This window comes from Talpa europaea (genome assembly GCF_964194135.1).
Source record: "Talpa europaea genome assembly, chromosome: 1".
Taxonomy (NCBI): domain Eukaryota; kingdom Metazoa; phylum Chordata; class Mammalia; order Eulipotyphla; family Talpidae; genus Talpa; species Talpa europaea.
This window is the reverse complement of record NC_140073.1, coordinates 84,234,158-84,247,374: the sequence shown is the minus strand read 5'-3', so window position 1 is coordinate 84,247,374 and position 13,217 is coordinate 84,234,158. Positions and strand designations below refer to the sequence as shown.

Here is a 13,217-nt window from a genome sequence, read left to right as displayed (position 1 = left end):
GTGTAAGGTAATTGCATATTTACTTTTTCAAATGAGGTTGACTTTTTGTGTCTCTGTGACCTACATAGAAGGCTCATAATCTTTGTAGATGAGGTGCTTTTCATTTTTCTGTTTACCTCCTTCTAGATAATACAGACTGTACATATTTCTATAAACTTGGAGTGAAAACCACAGGGTTCATAAGATGTAATTCTACCTCACTGTGTGTTCTGCCCACCTGGATATGTGATGGAGCTAATGACTGTGGAGACTATTCAGATGAATTGAAATGCCCAGGTAATTCTAGAAAGAAAATGGCTTAGTATTAAAGATTTAGAGGCTAGTTGAAAAGGATAATCTCATTAATTTTCATTCTTGATATTCAGTGGTTAAGAATAAAATGTAAATAATGTAGACTAAGTTAAAAATAACCATCCTGTCCTAAACCTGTCACTTGATCTTTTTTATAAGTTATGAAATGATAGTGAATATGTCATTTGTTTATTTGGATTGGTTTCTTTAGTCATATTTAGTAAATTATGAATCCTATTAGTTTTAAAATATATAATCTATGAAGTTGACATAGAATTATTACATACCGAGAAAATAATTACTTGTAGACTAAAGTGAGAAAGACTAGATTTCTTACCTCTGATTTTACTTAATATCATTATCCAGGATCTATCATCATATTAATTGTTTTGTTGCCTGCACTTTGGTTATCTTTTATTTTTATTTTTTTATTTTACCTTTTTTTAAAAAATATTTATTTGTTTATACACGTACTCAGTACAGTCAGAAGCGCGGGAGGGTGAGAGAATTCACCAGAGGTGAGCAGGGAACAGAACAGGTAGACTGACAAAATACAGTGCTGAAGAAAGCAGCAGGTGGCAGGAGAGGTCTGCACACCATGTGGGACCCTCGCTGGTGGCCCGGGATTGAACTGGTGCTGCAGAGGCTGTGGGCAGCTTTGTAGCCCAGCACTCAATCGCTGCACCACCAGGGGAGGCCCACTTTGGTTAATATTTTCACATAGTAGTACTGGTAATACTTGTTACTTGATCTTGGTAAGACAGTTATATTATGGCTGACTATTAACCATCAGTACCTAAGAAGTGTTAAGTGCATTCCTAGAGAATGGCTTCCATGAAAATGTATGGCTCTGATTCTTTCTGTTTAAGAAAAAAATTTAAAAAGTATAGCAATGCCAGAAAGAAAGGTGTTAAATGATGAAAACTGAAAGTGGATATGCTATATAGAAAATAACTGTGTTCTGATACTATTTCCCACTCCTCTACTGTCACATTCTCTTTTTTCATGTTTAAATGACATAAAATAATGTTTACGGTATTTTAAGAAATTATATTTTTGGAATTTTGTAAACCAGTGTACACACACACACAAACAACCTCATTTGAGGAACTGATAGTCTTAATAATTCATAACCTAACACTTATTTATGTAACAGCAAGATTGCATTTTTTGCTGTTCAGCAATGTGTAGCATTCTGGGATATCGTTTTTGATCCTTCCGGATTTACAAAGGCCAGCTGCATCTTAGAAGAAGTGGACAACTTCTCTGGAAGCAACTATGGTTCACTACAACTCTCCTACATCTTTTTGTTTTTACTTTAACATTAATAGTATAAAAAATTTTACAGGAAATATAGAAACATGGGCCTCCCTGGTGGCACAGGGGGTTAAGCACTGCACTGTGAAGCAATCCACATCCTCTGCAGCATGAGTTCTATTCCCGGCCAGCTGGGGAGAAACACACATGGCAAGGCAGATGTCTCCTGTCTCGCCCACTGCTCCCCTCAGCAGTGTAGTTCTGTCAGTCTGCCTGTTCTGTTCCTGACTCTGTCTCTGGTGAATCCTCTCACCCCCCCACACCTCTGGCCTATATCCCAGTTCTTGTATGTGTAAATAAATAAATCTAAAAAAAAAGAAATGTAGAAACATGTTTAGATTTATGGAACCCGGATGTCTATATTTTTAATCCAATATTCTTTACCTCATTTAGACTGTAGTTAATTTTTTTAATTATTTTGAGTGCTTGGATATTTAGATATCCATTAATCTGCATATCTTAAATCTTTTCTTATAATCTTTATAACTTTCTAGCATTAAAAATATTTTTAAAATTGAGCCTCCCTGATGACACAGGGATTAAAGTCTCAGTACTATCAAGCTATCATCAGCCACTGTGGCAGGGAACTAACCCACAATGGCACAGCTGACCTCTCCTGTCTCACCCGCTGCTTCCCTCAGCAGTGTATTTCAGTAGATCCACCTGTTTTGCTACACATTCTGTCTCTGGTATATCCTCTCATCCCTCGCACCTCTGGCCTATGCCCCAGTTCTTGTGTGCATAAATGAATATAATTAAATCTTAAAAAATGTATTTTAAAAATTGACTTTCAAAACACAAAGAATTGAGATTTTACAGGGGAAGGAGGAAAGGAACACTCATTTGACTTATAAGACAGGTGAACAGACAGAAAGCCAGTAATAGGTTAGTTGAAAAACTTTAGGCTATATCTAGGCAATAGTTTCAGAAGAACTTAGACTAAAGTAAAGCCTTTTTTAGTTTAGTGGTCAATTCCTTCAAAAAATTTGCTTCCATATTTAATTAGATCTACAAAGTTGGCACTTCTAAAAAAATTAGGAAGTAATTTTTGGTATCTTGAAATAATCATAAGGGACCATTCATTGTAGTGTCATTGGCATATATACTCTAAGATTTACTTCCAATTATTTGGCTATGGACCAGTCAGTCTAAAACTAGGTAAATCTGAAGGTACAAGGGGATAGATGACATCCAGTAAAGAGAACAATCTAGTATTTTATATACACTCTTGTAGGTTATAATATTAACAATAATCCATAATCAACTATAATTTACAAAATAATTTTATTCTTATGATATTTCTTCAAGGCATAATAACCATTTTAGAAATGCCATTGCAACTTGTTCTTCCTGAAAATAGAGAATACTTACTTAAATCCTGTCAATGCATCCATAAATAAAATGCAATAGGTAAAGCAAGTTCACAAGTTCTCAGCAAAGATCTACTAATGTTTTTCTAATTTTTTTTAAAGATTTATTTGTTTATTTATACAAGCACTGGGTACAGTCAGAAGCACGGGAGGGTGAGCGAATTCACTAGAGCCAGAGCGGGGAGCAGAGCAGGCAGAAGGACTGAAGTACACTGCTGAGGGGAGCAGCGGGCTGCAGGAGAGGTCTGCACACCATGTGGGACCCTCCTCCAGTGGCCGGGGAGCAGCTGGGGATCGAACCGGCGCTGCAGAGGCTGCATGGCAGCTTCACAACCCAGCGCTCAACTGCTGCGCCACCGGGGAGGCCCTCTAATGTTATTTTTTATAAAAATAAAAAATAGTATATTCCACCTAATATGATACTTTTAGAATCATTTCTATTTAGCATCATCTCAGTAATTTATATTACCTGAATCCCACATTACTCTGATTTAACCAGTTTTTCCATGAGTATACACTTTCAGATCTAGAATCTAAGCCTGGATCAGATTGGGTTTATAATATCTCTCTAGTCTTGTCTAGTTTGTGCCAGTTTTATGTAGTTTCCTTGCTTTCTATGACCTTAATATTCTTGAAGAGTAGATCTCAGCTATTTATTTTTTAAATTTGTTTTCCTGTTATGTATCTTTTCCAGTTCAAGGATTGTTGCTACCTATATTGCAGAAGTCTAAGATTAATTTAAATTATTTGACATTACATTCTATATTTTGTCACAGTTCAAAACAAACACAAATGTGAAGAAAATTATTTTGGTTGTCCTAGTGGAAGATGCATTTTGAATACCTGGGTATGTGACGGTCAGAAAGATTGTGAGGATGGACTTGATGAATTCCACTGTGGTGAGACATTATAATTTGCTTCAGTTTTATAAACCAAACTGTTATTTATATGTTGATGTTCTTTTACATAGGGATTTGATACAAAGTATTAATTGCTTTTAACACTGATTTTCACTTTTATTCAATAATACACAATAGTAAACATTAAAGTAGAATAAAACTTATAATGAAGAATAACAATCTTGTATTACAGTCATTTTTTTTTTAAACCTGAACTGGTTTTGTAAATGGTTACTTCCATCAATCTAAACTAGGTTCTTATACTTTAATTTACTGAATCACTAACTATAGATGCTAATTTATTTACTCTCTGATATGGAACATAATAATTTAGTTGACACTACTGATCATATTCCCCTACCTGTTGTTATGTTATTATTCTAAATGTTTCTATGAACTACATGTTAGCTTTATTTTTTTTTTTTTTTTTATGGCTACAGTATTCTTAAACTGTAATTCTTTAAATCTTCATTTTTCACCATCACCCTCCTAATTTCTGTGTGTAAACTTTATATTTTGTAAGATCAGTACACAGTTTTTACATTTATCTCATAAGATTTATGTATTTTGTGATTTCCAAGCAAAAAATTTTTCTATAGGAAAACAAAATGTATACTCACTGTTATCATCTAACATACATGGCATGCCTTGTGATGAATAAACAGAGTAGAAAGAAATATAATGGATATTTATGAAATGTCAAACTCTTCTAAAAGTGAATTTCATCGTGAAATATGAAAGTGCATTTTGTTTGATTAAGATGCTGTATATCTTTACATAAGAGTCATATCCTGAGTAAGAGCCCCAGAGAACTTTACATATAGTTTATGTAGATTCATAATGCCCAGACTAGAAGCCATTATATGGTCAAATCGTCTTTAATTTAGTTTTTTTCCAGACTTCAGTTTTTTCTAAACTCTCATCCAATAAAACTTTTAAATAAATATATAAATGTATTATGTAGTTTATAGAATCGAAATCAGAATTGTAACTTTTTCAGTAATTATATTTTTAACACTTCAATTTGGGGCTTGGGGGAATTATTTTTTAGATTCCCTGGTAATAAATATACTGAGTGGAGGGATAGACTAGATGGAGGAGAGCAATCACAAACCTGACCTTGAGATATTTAGATTTTCTGTTATAAATGCATAATTTGATAATAAAACACCAGTTATATATGCGAAGATTTTTGACAGCATTAAGACATAATTGTTCTCCAGGGAAAGAAAGAAAAACCATCAAAGTGTTAGGTATATAGTGATACACAACTGATGGCTGTTCATGAAGTTAACCCCCCTTAGTCACATTATCTTTAGAACAAACATGTGCTGGTCAGTTTACTACATTGTGATATTGCCTAGGATGGCATATTTATTTCTCTGTTTGGTTAAAAGTAGATTAAAAATTCAAAATGATGACTAGACCACATCTGAAATACTTATTTTATGTCTGTGTACCACATTTATTTTAAATGAACAACTGGAATATACATATGGGAGAGTGAGTGGCATGCTGAATTATCTCAAAAACCACACCCTATGCGGATGGTGTTGATGGAACAGCATTGTTTAACCTGGAAACTCAAAGGAAATAAGCAAGCTGTTGTCAAAATTTTATAGAGCTGTATAGAGATTGATTTCAGCCCAGTCTAAGGGAGGACTTTCTCACTGTGAGATCTGTCCTAAGATGGTCTCAGCTGACTTTTTTTTTCTTTCAAAGCTATAACTTTCTTGTTTTTTTCTAGATTCTTCTTGCTCTTGGAACCAATTTGCTTGTTCAGCACACAAATGTATTTCTAAACACTGGATTTGTGATGGAGAGGATGATTGTGGGGATGGATTAGATGAAAGTGATAGTATTTGTGGTGAGTTTTTTCTTTTGAGTCCGTATTCATTTGTTAGGCATACAACGTGTGCATGCATGTGTGTGTGTGTGTGTGTATTCTATCATTTAAAGCATGCATCAAACATTTAAAATATGTTTTCTATTTTATTAAGCTAAATGTTAATTTTATAGTATTTAGGATGTAAATTTGTAAATTTTATTTGGAGACTTCAATGAGTTCTTCAGAATTAATCTCAGTAATTGTGATTACATGGATCACATAGTCTAAAATATTTTCTTGATTCCTGATAGATACTTCAAGGTTTCATTCCAAAAATATTATTCTGACTTTTATACTATCACAAGCCACACATGCAATTTGTGTGCATGTGTATATAATATTCATTATTATTGAATAGTTTTAGGTGGAAAGTAAATGAAGAAGACTATTATAAATGGTTTTAAACTGTCCAGGTCCTTCAGAAATAATTTAAATGGAATTATTGAGTGAATGTCTTAAAGAGTAAAAGAAGTTAGCAATCTAATCTCTATAAATGTTGCCATGGACCAAAAATTCTACTAAAGTATTTATATGCTTATCTCTCTGATGTGCTTCTATATGTATATTTGCATCAATACTATACCTATTGAGCTCATTTTATCAGTTCTCTTTCATAGCTTTATCATCTTTATTTTAGCAAGGAATGAGAACCTGAGTTATAGAACAGGTATAACTCTAGCACTAAGCATACTTCACATCTTTTAAATTTCAGGAGTTTTGGCCCTTATCTAGGTTATTATCATGGAGACCATAGAATTCATTTTAGAGGTTCTTTTTAAATAATATAAAATCTAAAATGTCCTCTAGAAGCAGACAACTTAATATCTTATATGTAAGCCTCCTGAAATCTACTTTTTATTTATACTGCTGAGCCAGTTACACAAAAGAGAAAGACCAACGCCAAAAAAGTGCTATTAGAAAGATCTGAAACAAAGAAATTAGTCATCAATTCAATGACTGGCCAGTCCCTTTTAACAACTTTGTTTTTCTTTGCTATTAAATCTCTCTTTAATTTTAAAAGACAAATTACCTATTTATAATGTATTGGACTATTTCCAGTCTCTAAAACCATCTTATTTCCAGTCCTTTGTGTAACCCTACAATAAATGGCTCTATTATACCTCTATCCTTTCTAATTAGATATAGTATAATAGAAGGGATAAAGACTCTAACATTGTACAGATTTGAATCCTTCCATATCTTCATTTTCCAGCTGTGTGACTGCAGGCAGGTCCATTTTATTCTTTATTCCTCAAACCCCTATGTATTAAGAGAGCACAGAAAAGATCTGCCTCATATAACTATTGTGATCTCGTGACCAATGTGTACTACATAAAAGGATTTATTCCCATTCTCTTTGATTCTACCTCTCCTGCGCCCACATTTACTTTTCAGAGTGTTATTGTCATGTCTGTATCTATCAATAATCTGATTTTAAAATGTTAAAAGTATAGTGAATATATTTACTTGTTAAAGCACCCTCTATTTAATTCAAGTGCATGTTTCACTTTATATACTATCAAGCTGGTAACACATAAACAATACTCATTTAGATCACACATTTGTCAAAGAATTGAACATAAATATTTTAGGATGGCAAAAAGGACTTTATAAATAATCTAACTCAGTTATCCTCAACCTTTTATATATAACAGATCCTTTTCAGAACTTTATTAAACATGTAGATTTTTAATTTCCCTCTCCAAGTATTCTGATATGGACTATAGACATATTATTTCTTAATAAGCATCTAGTTGTTTGGACTCGGTATCTGAGGATCCCATTTTGAAAATTGTAATCTACTCTGCCTTCATCATTTTATAGATGAAAAATGAGAAATTCATAGACTACTATTTTATTTGCAGTCAATAAGCAGTAGGACAGAGCTACTGTCCGAAATCAGGTTTCTGAAATACTTGATAAATAGGATAGTAACTCTTAGAAGTCAAATATTTTATCTTAGTAGGTGCCCAAAATAGATCTAGTGGAATTCCTTCAGCTTATCTTCCTGCTCACTTGGGATTCACTTCCCAGAGGAAGGCAGTGTGTCTCCAGATGGCAATGGTAACTATGAAGTAAAGTCATGAGAGTTTTCCTTGGCCCATTTTCTTTCCAATTGACTATTATGTTTTGGCATGCTCTTAACACAGAATCTGTTGAACACTATCAAGGGAGCCAGAAAATTAGCTGAAAAGAACCTTATACCATTTTATAGCTAGAGGTATCTTAGTAATTATCTAGTCATACCCTTCATTTTGCAGATAGTGAAACTCAGATGCTAGTCTTCTCCAAGGTTGTACAGAATTAAATTTCTCAACAGCCAAATCAATGTTATGTAAAGTATTCCCATCTTGAGATTAAACTGGAGTGATAATAAAGTAGGCAGGGAGTTTTACAGATACCAAAACTTCCTTCATAGAAAGAATCCATTTTTTAAAATATCAAGCTAAATAACACAAATATTATGGAAATTAAAGCACTAACTGAGGATATAATAGTGAAAGTGACATTTTACATTCTTATGTGAGCTTGAAAAGATTGATAATAAGGAGGAATAACAATAACAATTTTTGTAAGAGGAGAATTTCATTATTGAAGGTACTAAAAACATAATAGATAGCAGGTAAATTCTTTTTAAATGAAAACAACATTTATTTAATAGATTTTTTATGATTTCTTGTAGTAATAGATATCATATTAAATTCCATTCTATTAAAGTGCTGATCTTCAGTCAAATGAGAAAATATGAATTACCTGGGAGACTTCAGTATTCACTTGCCAACCCATCTTCCAAGTTAAAGTATATGTCAGAGCTAGGCAAGATTATGTTGGAAAATACCTCCAGGTGATTCAATTTTGATACCCTGCCCCCCCAATATACTACTAAGCATGTTTTGTTCATAAAATTTCTATGTCTAAAATATAAAATGATAATTAGAACTAAAAACCTTTTGGTCACTAATTTAAACATTTGCAAAAAACATCTTTCATCAATCTAGTTATATTTTCTTCTTAGAGATTCAGTTTTTGAGTGATTCTATTATCTAGGGGCAGTTTTGGGTTACAGGAAAGTGAAAATAAAGAAAACTTAGATTCATGAAATGATCAAATACTTTATGTAAAACAAACAAGGCTTTCAATATGTTTGACTATACTACAGTCTAGAGAAACATCATGAAAGGAAATCATTTTCTAATTTTATATAATTACTCTACATACATAAAAGGAAAAGTGAGGAGAAACCACCTATGACTCTCTTGAATTTACAAAGTCAACAAACATTTTTTTTTCATTTCTTGTATACATTTGAAAATTACCATCATGCATGAATTGGTAGAACAGAAAAAGGTAGATTCTGTTTATTAAGTTACAAAAGCAGAGGAAAAATGCATGCATTTATTATTTTGAATAGCGTAAGGTAGGTAATAGCAACAGTGACATTAGTTTTTATGAGAAGATGCTTAGGAATCACAAGTGTTTGGGACTCCCAGTGCAGTATGTGACTCCTGTAGAGATTGTGACTTTCTGTAAAGTTTTCAGCTTCTCTGTGGCTCAGTTTCCTTTTATGCAAAATGACACTGATACAGTTATCCTGACACTAATAAGGAGTTCTTCTTTGTAAGGATTAAATGAGTTAATATTTTAAGTGCTTAGCATATAAAATATTATCATCCTTGTTAATTTTGAAAATTTACCAGTTACTCATATTTCTGTTATGTTTCTATGTCTTGCTGCATTTTTCAGGGGGGAAATTTCCCTAATATTTTCTGTCAGGCAGCTGTGAGAAACAGAACACTTGCAATCAGGAAGAAATGCATTTTGAGAGGAAAATGATTAGACATCTATAGGGGAATAATAATATTTGAGGATCACAAATGACTACAATCTCTTTTATCAGCAGCTTTCTTCCTCTTCCCTTATTTTTGACAGGAAATGTACATGATGAGCCTTTCCCAGTGAACACACAGTGAACTTAATGATGTTTTTCCTTTGGGTTTCAGGAGCCATCACCTGTGCAGCTGACATGTTCAGCTGTCAGGGCTCCCATGCCTGTGTGCCCCGACACTGGCTTTGTGATGGTGAAAGGGACTGTCCAAATGGAAGTGACGAGCTGTCCACAGCAGGCTGCGGTATGAACACGGGCCGGCTGCATGGCAGAAAGCTGCTGCAGCATCCTCAGGCTGTTGTTTTCTTTGTACTCACCATATTACATTTTATCTCACTGCCCCAATCCCTGGACTCACAGGTCATTTCCAACTTAATCAGGTGGGAAGTTGTCATCATAGCAGTTCAGCAACCCCTGTAAACACTATTCAGAATGTTTCAAACATGCACAGTGGGATTACCCTTTTAAAACCATTCTGATAAACACAGATTTGTCATTTCACTTCTGAGATAACTTCGGAGATAATGTAACTACCAGATGTGTGTGAGAGTGTTGTAGGTTTGTTATTTTCTTTTTAGCATCACCCATCTCATCCCTGTACTGATCAGACTCTTAGATTGCCTATTATAGATACTCTGTAATGGCTGCTGTGACCCTAAATAACTACTGATCAGAAGGTCAGTAAACACCTATTAGTCTTATGGATAAGGTATTAACCCTTAGGTCAGGTAAAAATAGTATGAATATAGCTGAATGAAGCTGAAGGATCAGAGGGATACCTTTGGAGGTCAGACAATTTACCAACTTTCTGGCTCTAGGTTACCTCAGGAGATTTTCAAGGATTACTCAACAGTAAAAATGTAGATAAATCCCTTTGCATGATAAGAAGGAAGGAGCTGACTATTGGAATGCAGGTCTCAAGGTCACATAGGGGACCTGTTGAACTGAGCAGTTGATCAGAATCAGTGCTGTGAACCCTGCTCATTAAAATGAACTGTGCCCATCTGACCAGTATTCAGATCTTTAAAATTCTATTTGAAGCCATAATGGTCAGTGAGTGTATTAGGGGTGTGTATATATGGGGATAGTTAAAACAAAGAAGGGAGAAGATAACTTTGAAACAGGTCTACATGTGTACATGACTCATGCTATTATAGAATAATTCACTTTGATCTTGAAACTCATATGTGTGTCTGTAAAGGTCAATGGTGCCACTGAGGGCTTCATAATAAAAGATTATACATCAATTCTGGGATCCAGATGGTCCCAGTATACTGTTGCTATTGCAGCAAGTTAACACTCTGGGAGGCATATTAACACGTTTGGACCACATGGGTGCTATTAGGTAAATTATGCTAAAATACAGCAAATTGTACTCAAGTGACCTGAAAGTGTTAATGCCAACTAAGCCTCTGTCATTTAGTATTTTAAAGAATAATTCACGTATTAGAATTGGCATAATTCACTTGAACTATATAAGCTGTCACAGTTCAAAGTTAGAGAAGTTATTAGTAATTTTTACTTTGATTATAAATGGGCTATTTTTAAAGCTGCTTCTTTGTGGCTTCCATGTCATTTTTTTTTTTTTTTTTTGTGGGACCCTCGCTGGTGGACGGGGATCAAATGGCGCTGCAGAGGCTGCAGACAGCCTTGCAACCCAGCGCTCAACCGCTAAGCCACCAGGGGAGGCCCCCATGTCATTTTTGAAAATGAATTTGTTGGAAATATATTACACTTGATGAATGTCAAACAATGCTTTTTGTTTTACCTCCTCATGTCTCTATTTCAGTCATTACTAATTTGAGAGCAGAGATTTCCTTTTTTCATGGATTCTGGTGGTGTTAGGCATAGGAAGCTTATATGCATGTAAAAGAATAATTATAATACCTTAAGTGTCAAAATGATATGTAGAAAAGATACTAGGTCATCATAAAGAAGTAGTATATAAAGCAGTCTAGAAGTCTTATGGAAGGATTTCAAGAAAAATTTAATAACTTAATCTGAGTTGTGAAGGACAAAGAAGAGAGTGGTGTTCTAAGTAAAGTGCCTATTAAGACCTGGAGGGGAAATCTAGGAAGGCATCCACATTTTTTTCAAGTGCTCATTATCTATCAACTATTTCAGGAGGTGATTTTATTTACATTATTGAATTCCCACAATATCTCAGTGAAGTGGTTTTGGGGATCTGCCAAAAATAATTGTTACATAGAAATTTAAATAGCACCTGGGAATTTACTGAGTACCTAAAATAAACTGATCTGCTTCACATACCTTATCTTGTTCTTGCAAGAAATTTATCAGGTAGATAGATAGATTTTATTATCACCATTATACATAAAAAAAAAAACAAAATCATCAAGAAGATAGTTTCCCTTCAATGCTATGTTTATTGCAGCACAATTTATAATAGCCAAGATGTGGAAACAATCTAAATGCCCCAAGAGATGAATGGTTCAAGAAGATGTGGTATATACACAATGGAATACTACTCAGTGATCAGAAAAGATAAACTCATACCATTTGTGGTAATATGGATGGAGCTGGAAGGGTTGTTGCTAAGAGAAACAAGTCAGAGGAAAACAATATATATTGGTTTCACTTACATGTGGAATGCAGAAAAACCAAGCAAAGGGTCAGTCAAATCTTAAAAGCTGATCAAAGATATGAGGCATCCAGGAGGGGAGAGGGAGAGAAAGGAATGGGGAGAGGTTAAAATAGTGGGAGGAGTGGAGAAGAGCACAGGACAATATGGTGATAGACTGTGGGTTCTTTGGTGGTGGAAGAAATATGATGACCACAGCTGAAGGGAGAAACCATATATTGTCCAAAATTTAACAATGATGTAAGAAAAATACTACATTTAAAAATTAAAAATAATCACAGTGTAGCTACTAAATAAGTAAATAAATAATGGCATATGCATATCAGAATAAAGCAAGAGATTATCTGTTGTCATTTGGTCACTGTTTACATGAGTCATTGTCAGTACTGACAAATTTTATTTGGAGCATAAGGTACAATATGTAAATACAATGTACATATTAGAAATTGTGTAGCTTTCTCTTCCCTTAAAAATATAAGAAGCTAGTTTCTTCAAGTATACAAATATATGTGGCAGAGTGACTTTTTTCAAAGCCTTCCTCTGCCCAGTGTTCTAAAATGGTATACTGCAGATTCTTTGTGTTGCATTTTTGAGATAAAATTTACATTTAACATTGTATTGTATTTTAGGTGTATCACAAAGTGTATTGATATATGTATACATTATGAAATTACTACAGTAAGTGTAGTAACATCCATCATATAGCAAACACTTAACACTGAAAATATCCCAAACTTTGAATCCTAACCAAACATTTATCTTTCAAATGTAACAGTGGGTAATTGAAAATATTTTAACTATCCCTGCAAACCTCGATTCCATACATATTGCATTAACAGTTACTACCTCTGCACAAACTATTTTCTTTTCAACTTTTCCTGAAATTTTATAGCACATTTTGATAAACCATTTATCCCACCTGTTATGTCTTTGCTAAAGCATTTCTGTCATGAAGCAGTATTCC

At 33.9% G+C, this 13,217-nt stretch overlaps 1 protein-coding gene across 1 annotated transcript in view; it reads left to right on the top strand.

Annotated features, from left to right (window-relative positions):
* Nucleotides 1–13,217, top strand: part of LRP1B (LDL receptor related protein 1B) — a gene marked incomplete at its 3' end in the record, with an annotated part of 1,731,654 nt that overhangs the window by 1,472,201 nt on the left and 246,236 nt on the right. The window contains exons 49-52 of the mRNA XM_084254814.1: nucleotides 127–276; nucleotides 3,755–3,877; nucleotides 5,625–5,744; nucleotides 9,767–9,895. Coding sequence (XP_084110940.1) covers nucleotides 127–276; nucleotides 3,755–3,877; nucleotides 5,625–5,744; nucleotides 9,767–9,895 — 522 coding nt within the window. The remainder of the gene's footprint in view (nucleotides 1–126; nucleotides 277–3,754; nucleotides 3,878–5,624; nucleotides 5,745–9,766; nucleotides 9,896–13,217) is intronic.